This window comes from Oryzias latipes, chromosome 3, assembly GCF_053564925.1.
Source record: "Oryzias latipes strain Hd-rR chromosome 3, Olatipes_Hd-rR_3.1".
In the NCBI taxonomy this organism is placed as follows: Eukaryota; Metazoa; Chordata; class Actinopteri; order Beloniformes; family Adrianichthyidae; genus Oryzias; species Oryzias latipes.
Window position 1 is genome coordinate 20966989 of NC_136239.1, and position 12789 is coordinate 20979777.

Here is a 12789-nt window from a genome sequence, read left to right on the forward strand (position 1 = left end):
GTTTTAATTGTCAAAAGTCAATGCTATTTAAATTAGTAAAACAGTTCAATGACAGAATTTAAAAAAGGGGGGGGAAAAGCATTAAAAGACAAACTCAGCTATATCCAAACAAGTCATTTTCATTTTTCTTTACATATATTTCCATATGCCTGGTTTAATGTATTTTTGTCTCAGTAAATCTTCATGTTTTACTAATATCTTTATGCTATTGGAGTCCATATTTGAAAATTATCAGTTCACCTGAAAATATGTTCTACCATATGTCAAACAACAGATTTGTAGAACAATTAGCTTTAGTTAACATTTTATTCCAATTAACAAAAGATGCAACATATCTAACAGAAGAACATGCAGACCACACATCAGTCCCATATTTATACAATCCAAATTAACAGAAACATTCTTAAATTGTGAATCTTCTAGTGATTTTTTTTTTCACTTCGCCTCCTATTAAAACCCCAATCCATGGAGGTGATCCGTCTTTTAAAAAGTCCCTTAAGTGCAACATCAAGGCCTCTGCCAGGCATGTCTGCGTCTGTACTGCACATAAAACTGAACAAGATGTTCAGGACAAAACCGCCGTTTGCTCTTGTTAAATCCACTATAACAGGAACTCGCTGCAATTGTGAGTTAAAAAAAAGAACAAAAAAAGACACGACAGGAACCCTATCAGGATACAGGTCCTTCAAAATAAGGGATAATAAACCCCTAAAACATCCATTTCCTTTTTTCTGTATACCAGAGAAGGAGATGTAAATGCACCACTAATCTGATTGAAGGGGATCTATGGACTTAAGGACAGGGAACATGTCTTCACCACGATAGATCAACAGCACACAAGTGGCCAGTAAGAAAGCTGTTGATCCTCTGCCAGTATATTCTCTGTTAGTATATCCATGAGAAAAGCAACAAAAAAAGAAGGTTTTTTTAAATCTGTATTTTTAGGTAAATCATTAAAATGGCATTTCTACTCTGACCAATAGAGGGAGTCCTTCTTACTAACATTTACACAGATTTTATTTATTTATTTATTTCCTTTTGTCCAAAGTAAAAAGAAAGAAATTGTTTGCTTTTGTCTAAAAAACAGAATTCAATGCTTTAGGTGCCCTGAGGTCGTATTAATTAGAGGAGCGCACTTTCCTTCCTTTAAGAGGTTGAGGAGGTCTGAAGTTGTTTTCCATGCGTGTTCTCTGATCTTCTTCCTCACCAGTAAAAAGCAGCAACCTGAACTTTCCCAGCTGTGGAGAAAAGCATTCGTAGGAAACAGTTTGAGCTCAAATGCAAAACGAAATTTACATAGTTATTGAATTATATATATATATATATATATATATATTCCTAAAAGAAAACAAAAACACAACACCTATTATAACAATGGAATCTGACTCTTGGCTAATGTTAGTTTATCTGCTGTACATGGATTAATTTCTGCCATACTTAAAATAGCATCTTACATCCCATTTTTATACCCCATTTATAGGAGTACCAGGAAGAAACAAAAGTTTAAAGGATAAAACTATATTTTAGGGGTCACTGGGCAAAGAATAAAGAGCAGAAGATTCTTTACTGCTCAAATCTCAAAAGAGTAAACAAACCTTTTGCATCCTAACTACTGAGGCTCTTGCATTGTATAGTACTAATTTAGACAGCAAATTTGATGTTTTTAACCCTGGAAAACTCAAGTACAATTTTCTTCTGGGCTTTGAAAGTGAATTTAATTATTTTGTTTTTCCTTTGTTTGTTTGTACATTTTCCCTACTAGCAATTAACATCAGCCAAAACATTTAAAATAAAAACAGATAATTAATGATTCCAAAATAGAAAAAAATTATTTAAATAAAAACTTTTTTAAAAACAGCGGCCAAAATTTGACCCAATGAGTTCTCAAGGGTTAAGTCATTCTAACAAAGTTTTTCACAGCTACTTTAGGAACACTGATAGATTATAAAAATGAACAACTTTGGTGTCATTATAACACTGTGATACAGAACAATCATTATGTTGTTTTTATTTTATTTTCTAATATCTTGATAAATGTATTACTGAACGTCAACATTTGATCCTGAAGAAAAAAGTTGGTGTTCTCCTCTTTGCACAGTCTGTTATGAAAACCCAAATAAATCCCTGTTGCATAATGTCTGCTCCCTGCTGAGTAAGCAAGCCAGCGTTTATTGCGTAAAGCTCTGTGCCCATCCTGTCATCAGCCCATCAAGATAATCAGATGGAGCAGATGAACGATTTGTGAATTGGACGCACAGTTGGCCATCCAAATTGCACCTCAGTTCCAGTTTTGCAGCAGACACGGCTTTACAGAAAACTAGACTATAAGAGATCAGCAGAAAGTGAACTTGTAATCCCACTGGCAGACGCACACATCCAGCTTCAAGGGAGGCCAGGAGTGGATGTTCTGTGGACGTCCAGCCAGCCAGCTTAACTTGTGGATATAGTTTTTTTTTTCTTTAAGTTTTGGGAACATTTTCACCGCCAAAGAGGTTATTAAGTTTATCATTAACTAAAATTTGTCCACTATCAACTCTCTTGGTTTGCTGATGCAGTGATGTTGGACAACAAAATATTCCTAAAGCTAAGTAGAGTAAAACCCTCTACACATGCCATTAAATGAGCTGCAGTTCATCTGACTAATTAAAATGTTTTTCTTTATTACTGATTATGCAGTAATTTAAAATGTGTATTTAAAGGTTAAGATTAATAATTAGAGCTATCTTTATAGTGTTAAAGAAGCATGAATAGGGATAGAGAGAGATATATACAAACAGTAAGACAGCAAATAATTCCATAAAATTTACAGTTTTTAGTAGATAAAATCAAAACAAAAAATCACAGATTTCTTGTAATAATGGTGATACAAAAAATAGAAAACACATGTAAGCACTACTCTGACAAATGCATGTATCTGCACCAGAGGCTTTTACCTTTTATGGCTTGCAAACAAGCTAGTTGGACTGTGGTTTATGCTGCGGGAGTGGGTGTGCTGATACACTAATACAAAACTACTGGAGATAAAACAGGTTTAATGTTCAACAGCAGCACTACATTTGACAGATATTACCTGCTTCTCAGACACAGCGATTGGTTCCTTCAGGACAATCCAGATGACACTCTCATGTAGCGGAGGGGTAGTCAGTGATCCCAGATAAGTCCAGTAGTGGAGGCTACTAGGAAGAAGGCACTTTGGATTGAAACCTTTGAATTCTGTCCCACTACCCTGCAGTAAAAACATAAAAAGAACCACTTTTAATTTAAAAAAGAACAGGTCATTAAAAAAAAATGTTTAATTAAAATTCACTCACCTTAAATTTGACCATATACAGAGCATCTGTTATCATATGAAGCCATCTGTGGTCGTCACCTGTCTTACATAACATGTTTATTTTTCAACTACAGTTGTGATTTTAAAACAACACACAAATTCACACAATGTCATAAAACCATTCAAAATATCAGGTCTGATCCAAAAACATAACTCAAATCACCTACATATCTATAATCGTTCAAATGAAAACATTAAATCACTAAAAATGGCCAACATACAATTTATTTCTGTATTTAAAAAAAAAAAAAATTTAGCATGCTTAGACTTTTTACCTCTAAAAAAATTCCGAGAACAGCAAGACCATCGGGAGCTGTTGACGCTTCCCCAAAAGAACAGTATTTGACAGCATTCCAGTGAACTAAATGAAGCTAAAGACAAAACAGTGAAAAGGAAAACAATTGAATTGTATGAATGTTTTTAACATACAGAAAAAAGAGAAGTATATAGAAAGATAATGTATTTTTCATTTTCTTTGTTCAGTTTAACATATTTGGCTGTGAAAATCAAGCCAGAAGCCACACAAGTCAGAAATGCACATAGTAAAATGTAAACCCAATAATTAAAAAAATCCACATGATTTCTGTCATTTTCAACAATGGAAAGCGTCTTCCTGTTTGGCTTTGAGGCCTTGACAACCTGAGGTAGTTCACTGACCTCTGATGCATAACCATAGCCATCGACGGTGTGTTCAGAGCCTTCACATCCCTTTCCACCCCAATGGAAGTGAAACTGTTTCAGCCTATATGGATTGTCAAGAGGGCCTCCCTGGATCACTGCAAGAGAAAAAAATTAATAACTCACATTTCTCCACCACAGGTTTTTGAAAACTTCCCACAAAGGTTTGGTACCCACCATATATAAAGCATGACAGAACGATAGACACCAAGAAGATACAATGTTAAAGATACAAACTTTAATGAAGAAAAGGAAATATTAAGCTGATAGATGCGCCTACCAACACTTAAGGGTCTTGAGAGGTTAGTGACTAAAAAAGTAATTTCAGAAACACTGTAGTTTCTCAGTTCATGCTGCATTCAACTGTCTTTCTGCTAAGTATATGCCACCTAAGAAGCTTCACTAATAGGATTCCCTTTGTCGTCTCCTGCTACTACATGAGAAGCTGTTGTTTTATGTGTTCCTAAAACCTGCCAAACTGCGTTTACTAAAGCATTATAAAGTCTGAATAAGAAACCAAGCTTTTTTTTTTTTTCGTTTTTGTAATAAAGACAATGATTGACTTGAATCAATTGTCACATTCTGTCCAGCATTGTTCCATTTGATCATCTAGACATTTGTTTAATGAAATTGAGAGCATATGTTTGGTCCTCTTGACAAAGTAATTGTTGTAAATGATTGATAAGTGTTTTCTTTTTCTTTACTCAGCAGTTCTGGACACAAACTTGTTCACTAATCAAGTTAGACATCATTTAAGAAAGAGGTCATAGCGTTCAGGGTCTGATTAACTATGGTGCACTTGCACAAAACGCTGTTTTTTAAACACAAATACAATAGTATTGAGGATAAGTTGTGAAAAATACAAAGCAATACTATTGGATCGTCTGACTAACCTTGTGTTTACGGATGAAAGTGTGGAGACACATATACCAATTTTACTGTCACATATTCATGAAAGGTAAAATTACAGTCTTGACATGCATTTCCTCCTTTCTTCTGGTTAAAACAAATACACCTCTGTGTGCACTATAAATCCACACTGGAAGCATTATGATGCTGTCTTCATAATGAATCGTTTCGAGCAGTATTTGCTGGAGCTATAAAAAGTTAAGCTTACTCACAGTTCCAACATTAATGCTCAACTAACTGACAGGTAGCTCAACATAAAAACACCCAGCCATAAAGAAAAATATCATCATAACAGCATCTGAGATCACCTACAGGTTATTTATATCTTTTGTCCAGCAGACAGATACTCATTCCCTTTAGTCATGGCTGCACTTTCCTGCAGCGTAATCACAGGTTGATTTATAACCTTTGATTATGGTCAGCCGTGCATGTGTTGTGCACCCCCCCCCCCCCCCCAAAAAAAAACTCCCCCCCCCCCCTTTCTTCAGGTAAGGATTATATCTGCACGTGGCAGGATGCGCAAATCACAGCTGAATTATCTCTGCACATTGACCTTTATCAAAGTTGCAGGATGGCCAACCAATGAACAATGTCCAAACAAGGCAATCAGAGCAAATCGATGTTGATGTTCTTTCCTCACCTGAGCGATCATCAGAATCATCAAACTCCACCACTACAGAGTGTCCGTTATTGGAAATGTTGATGGAAGTACAGTGATCATAGTTCAGGACAATGGGGCCCAGACTGCGATCCTGTAAAGCCTGATGAGGGATAATGTCAATAGGAGATTGTCGGCTTCCCTGGGCCACTGGGTAATTTTTATGCCATGCTGAGGGACCTTGAAATGAAAAAGAATAAAACTGTTTTTAAAAGTGCAATGAAAACGCATCCTATTTACTTTTAGCCTTAATATTAACCAAAGGGGGAAAAAACGTATTTACAGATAAACTGAAATTTATTTCAAAATGTACTGATGATAGGTTTCTTTAAAAAAAATGGTTTATAAATAATACATAAAGAACATAAGTTGTGCATAAAAGGAAATATAGCAGAGGACTTAAAGAGGCATTAAGGTATTTATACATTATGTGTCAGAGCAGACTCTGGAAGCTGAATTAACAGCAGCACATCCTTTGGAAGCAAGGCTACTCTTGCATTTAAAGCTATTTCAAATTTTGTTCTTAGTTGAAGTACATCATGATTAAAGATGTTGATAGTGACAGGATGATGCCAAATCTTACCGTCCCCCTCTCCGTATCCCCAGTGGTGTCCTGTCATCGTCTGCTTTCGGCTGACAGTTTGGACCGGGCTTTCCGTGCAGGTCAGTGGCGGAGGACGGACGCAGATAAGCCTAAGCACCTGTGTTGTTGTTGATGGGTTTTAATTTGCGCTCAAAGAAGAAGGACACGCCCCCTCACGCCTACACACTACCAGAAACGCACGCTCATACAAATAAATGGCCAAAAGTATAATTATAAAGGGGAATTTGCCTGATTTTAAACGTATAGAAATACTTTTAAAAAATATACATATTGTTTTTGGTTAATTTATTTTTATTTTCTTTTTTGTTTTGTTTTTTGGTTGATTGCGTGAGGTTGTTCAGAGAAAAACGATTATTTTTCATAGAAAGAAATAATTAATACAATTTATTTTATTAAATAAATTAGACTGTGTTTCCATATTACAAAAACGTATATTATGTCATTATATTGTTTGTGGCAATAGTTTAACAATAGCAGCAACGCAATAACAGAAATTGTGTGGTTTATTTTTATGAGATTTCTTCAAATAAATCTTTTACTAGATCAATTTAAACCCCGTTATTTCGTGTCGAAAGTGCTCTTGAATATTCTCTCGAATCTGCTCTCGCGGAAGTGAACTAGATGCATTAACGTCACTTAAGCTACAATGGCAGCCACCAAGGCTTCTAAGGAACAGAAATACGACAGACAGCTCAGGTACGTGAAAATGTAGCCACAGTTAATATACATTTTTTAATTACCTGGAAATTTAGACAATTTAAAACAAGAGACTGAAAAGACATTTACGAGACTAGTACTACATAGCTAATAGTGCTAGCTGCCATTAGCCTGTATAATTTCAAGACCATCGCTAGCTCGAGGATGAATGTTTTTGTTTGTTTGTTTTTTAGCATGTTTCTGTTTAGTGTGACGCTTTCCACTTAAATCATAACATAGACAGATTGCGTGTATTATGTTAAAACAGCAGCATAACAATCTTCTTTTCGGTCTTTGGGAAACAGTTTGTGACGTAACGTTCTGTTTCCAGACTGTGGGGGGATCACGGCCAAGAAGCTCTGGAGAATGCTCATGTTTGTCTCATCAACGCCACGGCGACTGGAACAGAGATACTCAAGAATCTGGTGTTGCCAGGTACGTGGGAGATGCTGCATGATGGCGACAGTCATCAATCCCATCATCCTACAACTTGTCTGATCCCCAGATCTGCTCTTGTTTCCAGGAATAGGAGCTTTTACCATCGTGGATGGACACACTGTGTCTGGAGAAGATGCTGGAAACAAGTAAGGCTGCTTCAATCTAATAAAAACACAAAATGCAAGGAAACTGTTTTTTTTTTTGGAGCACCCGTTAAAAGACAGCTAAAAGGGTTATGTTGTTGACTGTGCCACAAAATGTGCTATGGAACTGAGGTCAGAAAATGTAGCCTTGAATGAAGCCAACTTTGTGAGTGTGAGTCCTGTTATTGAAGAAGATATGGTTAGCTCTCAGATTGTGGAGATACCATTGGCTGCAGAATATCAAGTATTTCCACGGAGAGAGATCCCTACCCACATCATCATACTGCCTCCACCAAACCTACCTCTCTAACGGTGCAGCGAAGCATCTTTTCAACAATTTGATTTTAAAGTCTAATCACCATTGACAGAATCTGAAATCATCCCATTTACGCAGCAGTAGGATATTTTGACTAGAATTCTGTAATTCTAGTTAAAGCTGTCTCCTCTCCTTTGACCCATGATGTCCATGTCCAAACAGGGTAAAGGTAAAAAACATTGGGAAAGAAGGATAATCAGGATTTTTTTTTTGACAGTTTAATTATTGTAGTTCTCTAGTATTATTTATTGTAAAGAAGCATTCTTCTAACAAAAATTTTCTACTAAACAGAAATTTCTATACTTTTTGTAGAACAATTATGTCCTTGTTAGGTATGAAGATGTGCTGCTAACTCATTTCTTTATCTGCTCTTACAGTTTTTTTTTAAGTAACAACAGCATTGGAAGGGTAAGTATTCTTGCTTTTAATTAAAAAAAAAATATATATATATATATATGTATATATATAAATATGTATATATATATTCGATGTTTTAAAATGTTTTTTGTGCATTTGTCTTTTCCATATCTATATTTAAATCTACGTTTTTGCATGCATATTTATTTCGTTTTGAATAAAAAGAAAAAAGAAAGTAGTCCTGTCATTTGAATGTTTATCCTGCAGAACAGAGCTCAGGCTGCCACTGAACTGCTGCAGGAACTGAACGGTGATGTATCTGGTAACTTTGTGGAGGAGGTTGGTATTTCTTTAGCTGTAACCTGCAGTTACCTTTCAACCCATGGTTAGTGGGAAATTTGGAAGAAATAAGCTGCTGTTATTTACAACTCCTTTTTAAAATCAAATTCGACCTTTATGAAAATAACGCATGAAATGAAGCCGTTTCATCACAAAAATCTGTTGTGTACCATTTGCTTGTTCCTCTTTAGAGTCCAGACAAGCTACTTGACAACGATCCAGAGTTTTTCCACAGATTCACTATAGTCATTGGTGTGCAGTTGCCTGAAAGGTACTGCATCCGTCTACCTATTTGTGCCGTTTTGATTTTACCGTTTGTTTTAGATTTGTCCTCATAATGTGTCTTTTTTTTTTAATTTTGTGTTTTTACTAACAGCACTTGTTTGAGACTCGGCTCAGTTCTGTGGAATGCCTCTGTACCTTTTCTGATCTGTAAAACTTACGGTCTCATAGGCTACATGAGGCTGGTGGTACAGGAGCACACAGGTTAGTGACCTCAGCAGCTTTGCTTGAGTACTTGGTTGGATTGCATGCAGCAAATTCAAAGGTTGTGTACTGATTGATGCCGCTTTTCTGCTTAGTGATTGAATCTCATCCGGACAATGCGTTGGAGGATCTTCGATTGGATCAGCCTTTTGAAGAATTTAAGAACCACACTAATTCCTATGATCTTGACAGCATGGACAAGAAGGTGAGACTTGCATTTCTGTACATTTAAAATATCGCAAACCTAAGAGATAAACCTCTATCCTGTTCTAATCTATATGATCTGCAGGACCACAGTCACACTCCATGGATTATAATTGTTGCTAAATATCTGGAAAAATGGCTCAGTGAGGTATAAAATGCAATTCTGTTTGATAACAAATTTATTCTAAAATATATCACCACTTACCATTATTTAATCTTTGCTTTTGATTACTGTTATTTTCACTTTGTTTTTGTTTATTTTGCAGCACAATGATCAGCTACCTAAAAATTACAAAGAGAAGGAAGCCTTCAGACAAACTATTCGGGAAGGTATCAGCTCTATACCGTAGAAACGTTCAACTCTATCACCTGTATGCATTTTATTTGAAATGTTTTTGTGCTTCAGGGACCAGGAAGACTGACGGTGGTGTTCCAGAGGACGAAGAGAATTTTGAAGAGGCTATTAAAAATGTCAACACGGCATTAAATCTAACCAAGGTGCAAAACAAGACGCTATCCAAACTTTTTATGAATAATTGTTTCTATTTTTTTAGATGTGGGGTCATCCAGCTCATCTTTTATCATTCATCTTGTCTGTGCAGATTCCAAGCTCCATTGAAAACCTCTTCAACAGCGAGCAGTGTAACAGCATCACATCACAGGTGTCGGTTTTTCTCACTAATTCAGTCACATTCATTGATAATCAATAAGTAGTAAAAATGTACTTAAAGAGTAAAATGTCTGGTGTAGTCATCCCCCTTCTGGGTAATGCTCCGAGCTGTGAAGGAGTTTGTCCACGACGAAGGCAAAGGAAGCCTTCCTGTGCGGGGGACCATCCCAGACATGATTGCAGATTCTCAGAAGTTCATCAACCTCCAAAATGTGTAAGTAGGAATGTGGCCGTTTAAAATGGAGAAACTGTTATCATTCACTTAAGATAAAGTAGCTCCTTGTCTTGTCTTTGTGTTCATTTTGTTTTATTTGTATTTTTTTTCCCCTTCAGCTATAGGGAAAAGGCCATGCAGGATGCTGCAGCAGTTTCTAAGCACGTTGAATGTCTACTGCGGTCTGTTGGAAAGGTTTGTGGACCACCCAACCCCCCCCCCCCCCCCCCCCTCGAAAGAAGACACACACCCACACCATGGCATTTTCAGATCTTTAAAGGCTTTAAATTATCATTGTGTATTTTAAAAAGAGGAAACTGCAAAAAAATGTTTCCTTTTTTTTTTCCCCTCCAGCCTCCAGAAAGCATCTCTGAGAAGGACATCAAGCTGTTCTGTAAGCTGTTTTCATTTTATTTATTTATTTTACTTTCACTGTCACAGTTCAGCTTAATTGAAAGTTTTGTGTAAACCTCTTAGGCTGTTCAGACGCTCTTGATGTTCCTTGTGATATTATAGGTGTACGTTTTGTTTTGTTTTTGGTCTGTAGGTAAGAATGCATCCTTCCTGCGGGTGGTTCGCTGCAGATCTCTGGCTGAAGAGTATAGTGTGGATTCTGTAAATAAAGACGAAATCGGTCAGTCTTAGATTCGTCTGCTTGTTTAAATTGGATACTTTTTTAGGACTGAGCTCAACATTTGTTCATTGTACTGTGAGCATGAAGCCCTGGTTTGTTAATGTTAGTGTTGTCTTCTCAGCTTCATACATGGACAATCCCGACAGTGAGATGGTCTTCTACCTCATGCTTCGTGCTGTTGATCGCTTCTATCAGCAGCACTCCCGCTACCCAGGTATAACTTCTGTCGCTAAGAGAAAAAAATTATGCTGATTGGGGAAAAAGCTGCTTCATTTAAAGCTCTTTCAGCCTCAAAAAAGAAACTGAAGTATTTGTGTTGATTTTATATCAGGTGTTTGTTTAAAGTCAAATATTTACCACATAAGGGAAAATGTAAGGATTTCATAAACCTAACATGTGGACAATGGCTGCGAGGAGTGACAGGATTTTTTTCTTTTTGTATAATCAGTTTTCCATCTAAAGAAAATACACTTACACTGGCAAAAAAAAAATCATTTATTTAACTTTAAACTCTTTTCCTTTGGCAGGAGTGTATAACTATCAGGTGGAAGAAGACATCAACAAGCTGAAGGTGTGTGTGAACAGCTTGCTGCAGGAGTACAGTCTGAGTGTCAACATCAAAGATGACTACATCCATGAGTTGTAAGTCCTGGCCTGTTCGCTATATTGTTTTATTTTATTGTAAATACGTAAAGAGCATGAAATAATTCTCAGCTGTTTTACTCCTGTAGCTGTCGGTACGGAGCTGCTGAGCCCCACACAGTTTCTGCATTTTTGGGAGGTAAACCCCTCTGCTTTCCTCTGTAACAAAACGATTCCTGATTTTCAGAGATATTTTACGTCTCATTCAACACGCTGCTGATATATCAGAAATATTCCTGACTTCTTGCATTATGTTTTTACAGGATCAGCTGCTCAGGAGGCCATCAAAATCATCAGCCATCAATTTGTGCCCTTCAACAACACTTTTATTTATAACGCCATGTCGCAGACCTCTGCAACATTCCAACTATGATCGCGGTGACAAATGCAGAGCTTCCCCACAGACAAATCTGCAAAAATACTGAACAGATTCGGACTCTAATAAATCCAACTGGTAACTGCTCCTGTGGGTTTTGAAGAAAATCACACATTCTGGAACGGGATATGGAAGAGCAAGGAATGCAGCACCCTCTGGCATTTTCTTCAAGTATTTTCTGTTTTTTAATACCCTACCATGCAAAATATAAAAAAAATAAAAAAACTCCTTTAAAGCTGTGATTGTAACTTAACAAAGCAGCACTTTCTATCCTCCTGATCCCATTGCGTTTTGTTTTGGAGCACCTCGTTTGAAAACGTGTACTGTTGAACCGCAAGGATTAATATAAAAATAAAAGGATGGAACAATCAGCCAGTTTGTGTTTGTTTGTGTATTTTCAGAAAAGGAAAAAAAAATCATGACCACCAACTGTGGCTTTAAATTTATAAGCCAGGTTACAGAGATTTTTGTCTGAAATAAAAGTTTGATGATATGCATGTGAGGCATGTAATGTGACTTACCTCCAAGCAGGATCCATGTGAAACCAAGCAAAGCTGCTTGATTTACCTTAACAGCAGGGGGCTCCATTGCTCAAATCTGACATGTTTTAAGTCACTATTAGACTGCATGTGGTTTTGTATGATCATTAGGGAGCGCTTTACAGGAAATTTTGCAAGCCTTGTTACTTTTTTTTTTGTCGATGGTATTGTTTTTCACTATTTAATTCCTTAAAAATCAATGTAATGATGTAAGCCATGATAAGATGTTCTTTTCTTTACATAAATTGAGTTTAATGGAAAGGTCTCCTGGTTAGTACTTGCTTCCCTCATGCTCTGTGTTCAGACACAGTTTCAATCTGTCTGAGAAGGGCTCAGCAGTCTGCCAGAACACACCCTACTTCCTAAATCAAGAATTTTATCCACTGTCCCTTAAAGATTATCATGTCTCCATCCATCCTCTGCTTCTTAAGATGACAGTGTGCCAGTATAGGGGTTCTCCAGGGACACAGGATGTCTTAATTTTTTCAAGTTGGAGAAAAATCCGACATGATTTAGTCCTAAATACTTAACGTTTCTCCTTTTTTCTGTTTATCA

At 36.7% G+C, this 12789-nt stretch overlaps 2 protein-coding genes across 2 annotated transcripts; one reads left to right on the forward strand and one right to left on the reverse strand.

The window, feature by feature from the left end:
* Positions 1 to 287: 287 nt before the first annotated feature.
* ca7 (carbonic anhydrase VII) lies at positions 288 to 6317 on the reverse strand. Its single transcript, XM_023953412.2, has 7 exons — positions 6160 to 6317; positions 5559 to 5756; positions 3989 to 4107; positions 3607 to 3702; positions 3312 to 3374; positions 3071 to 3226; positions 288 to 1238 (listed from the first exon to the last, which is right to left on the reverse strand). Exons 1-7 carry the CDS (start codon positions 6194 to 6196, stop codon positions 1119 to 1121), a joined length of 789 nt encoding a protein of 262 aa, XP_023809180.1. The 5' UTR covers positions 6197 to 6317; the 3' UTR covers positions 288 to 1118.
* A 260-nt stretch (positions 6318 to 6577) lies between these two features.
* On the forward strand, positions 6578 to 12066 carry nae1 (nedd8 activating enzyme E1 subunit 1). Its single transcript, XM_023953411.2, has 20 exons — positions 6578 to 6876; positions 7208 to 7311; positions 7400 to 7460; positions 8151 to 8181; positions 8398 to 8469; positions 8661 to 8740; positions 8846 to 8955; positions 9051 to 9160; positions 9245 to 9307; positions 9426 to 9489; positions 9566 to 9657; positions 9762 to 9821; positions 9910 to 10043; positions 10163 to 10238; positions 10398 to 10437; positions 10591 to 10677; positions 10799 to 10891; positions 11205 to 11319; positions 11409 to 11458; positions 11583 to 12066. The coding sequence occupies exons 1-20, from the start codon at positions 6827 to 6829 to the stop codon at positions 11690 to 11692; spliced, it is 1602 nt and encodes a 533-aa protein (XP_023809179.1). The 5' UTR covers positions 6578 to 6826; the 3' UTR covers positions 11693 to 12066.
* Positions 12067 to 12789: the final 723 nt, after the last annotated feature.

Bases quoted from the DNA above. Each gene is read 5' to 3' on its own strand.
- ca7 (XM_023953412.2), bottom strand. From the start codon at position 6,196: ATGACAGGACACCACTGGGGATACGGAGAGGGGGACG. The intron at 4,108-5,558 runs GTGAGGAAAGAA...TTTCTCTTGCAG, and splicing joins TGATTCTGATGATCGCTCAG to TGATCCAGGGAGGCCCTCTT. The intron at 3,227-3,311 runs GTGAGTGAATTT...TTTTTACTGCAG, and splicing joins TGTATATGGTCAAATTTAAG to GGTAGTGGGACAGAATTCAA.
- nae1 (XM_023953411.2), top strand. From the start codon at position 6,827: ATGGCAGCCACCAAGGCTTCTAAGGAACAGAAATACGACAGACAGCTC. The intron at 9,822-9,909 runs GTGTCGGTTTTT...TGTCTGGTGTAG, and splicing joins GTAACAGCATCACATCACAG to TCATCCCCCTTCTGGGTAAT. The intron at 11,459-11,582 runs GTAAACCCCTCT...ATGTTTTTACAG, and splicing joins AGTTTCTGCATTTTTGGGAG to GATCAGCTGCTCAGGAGGCC.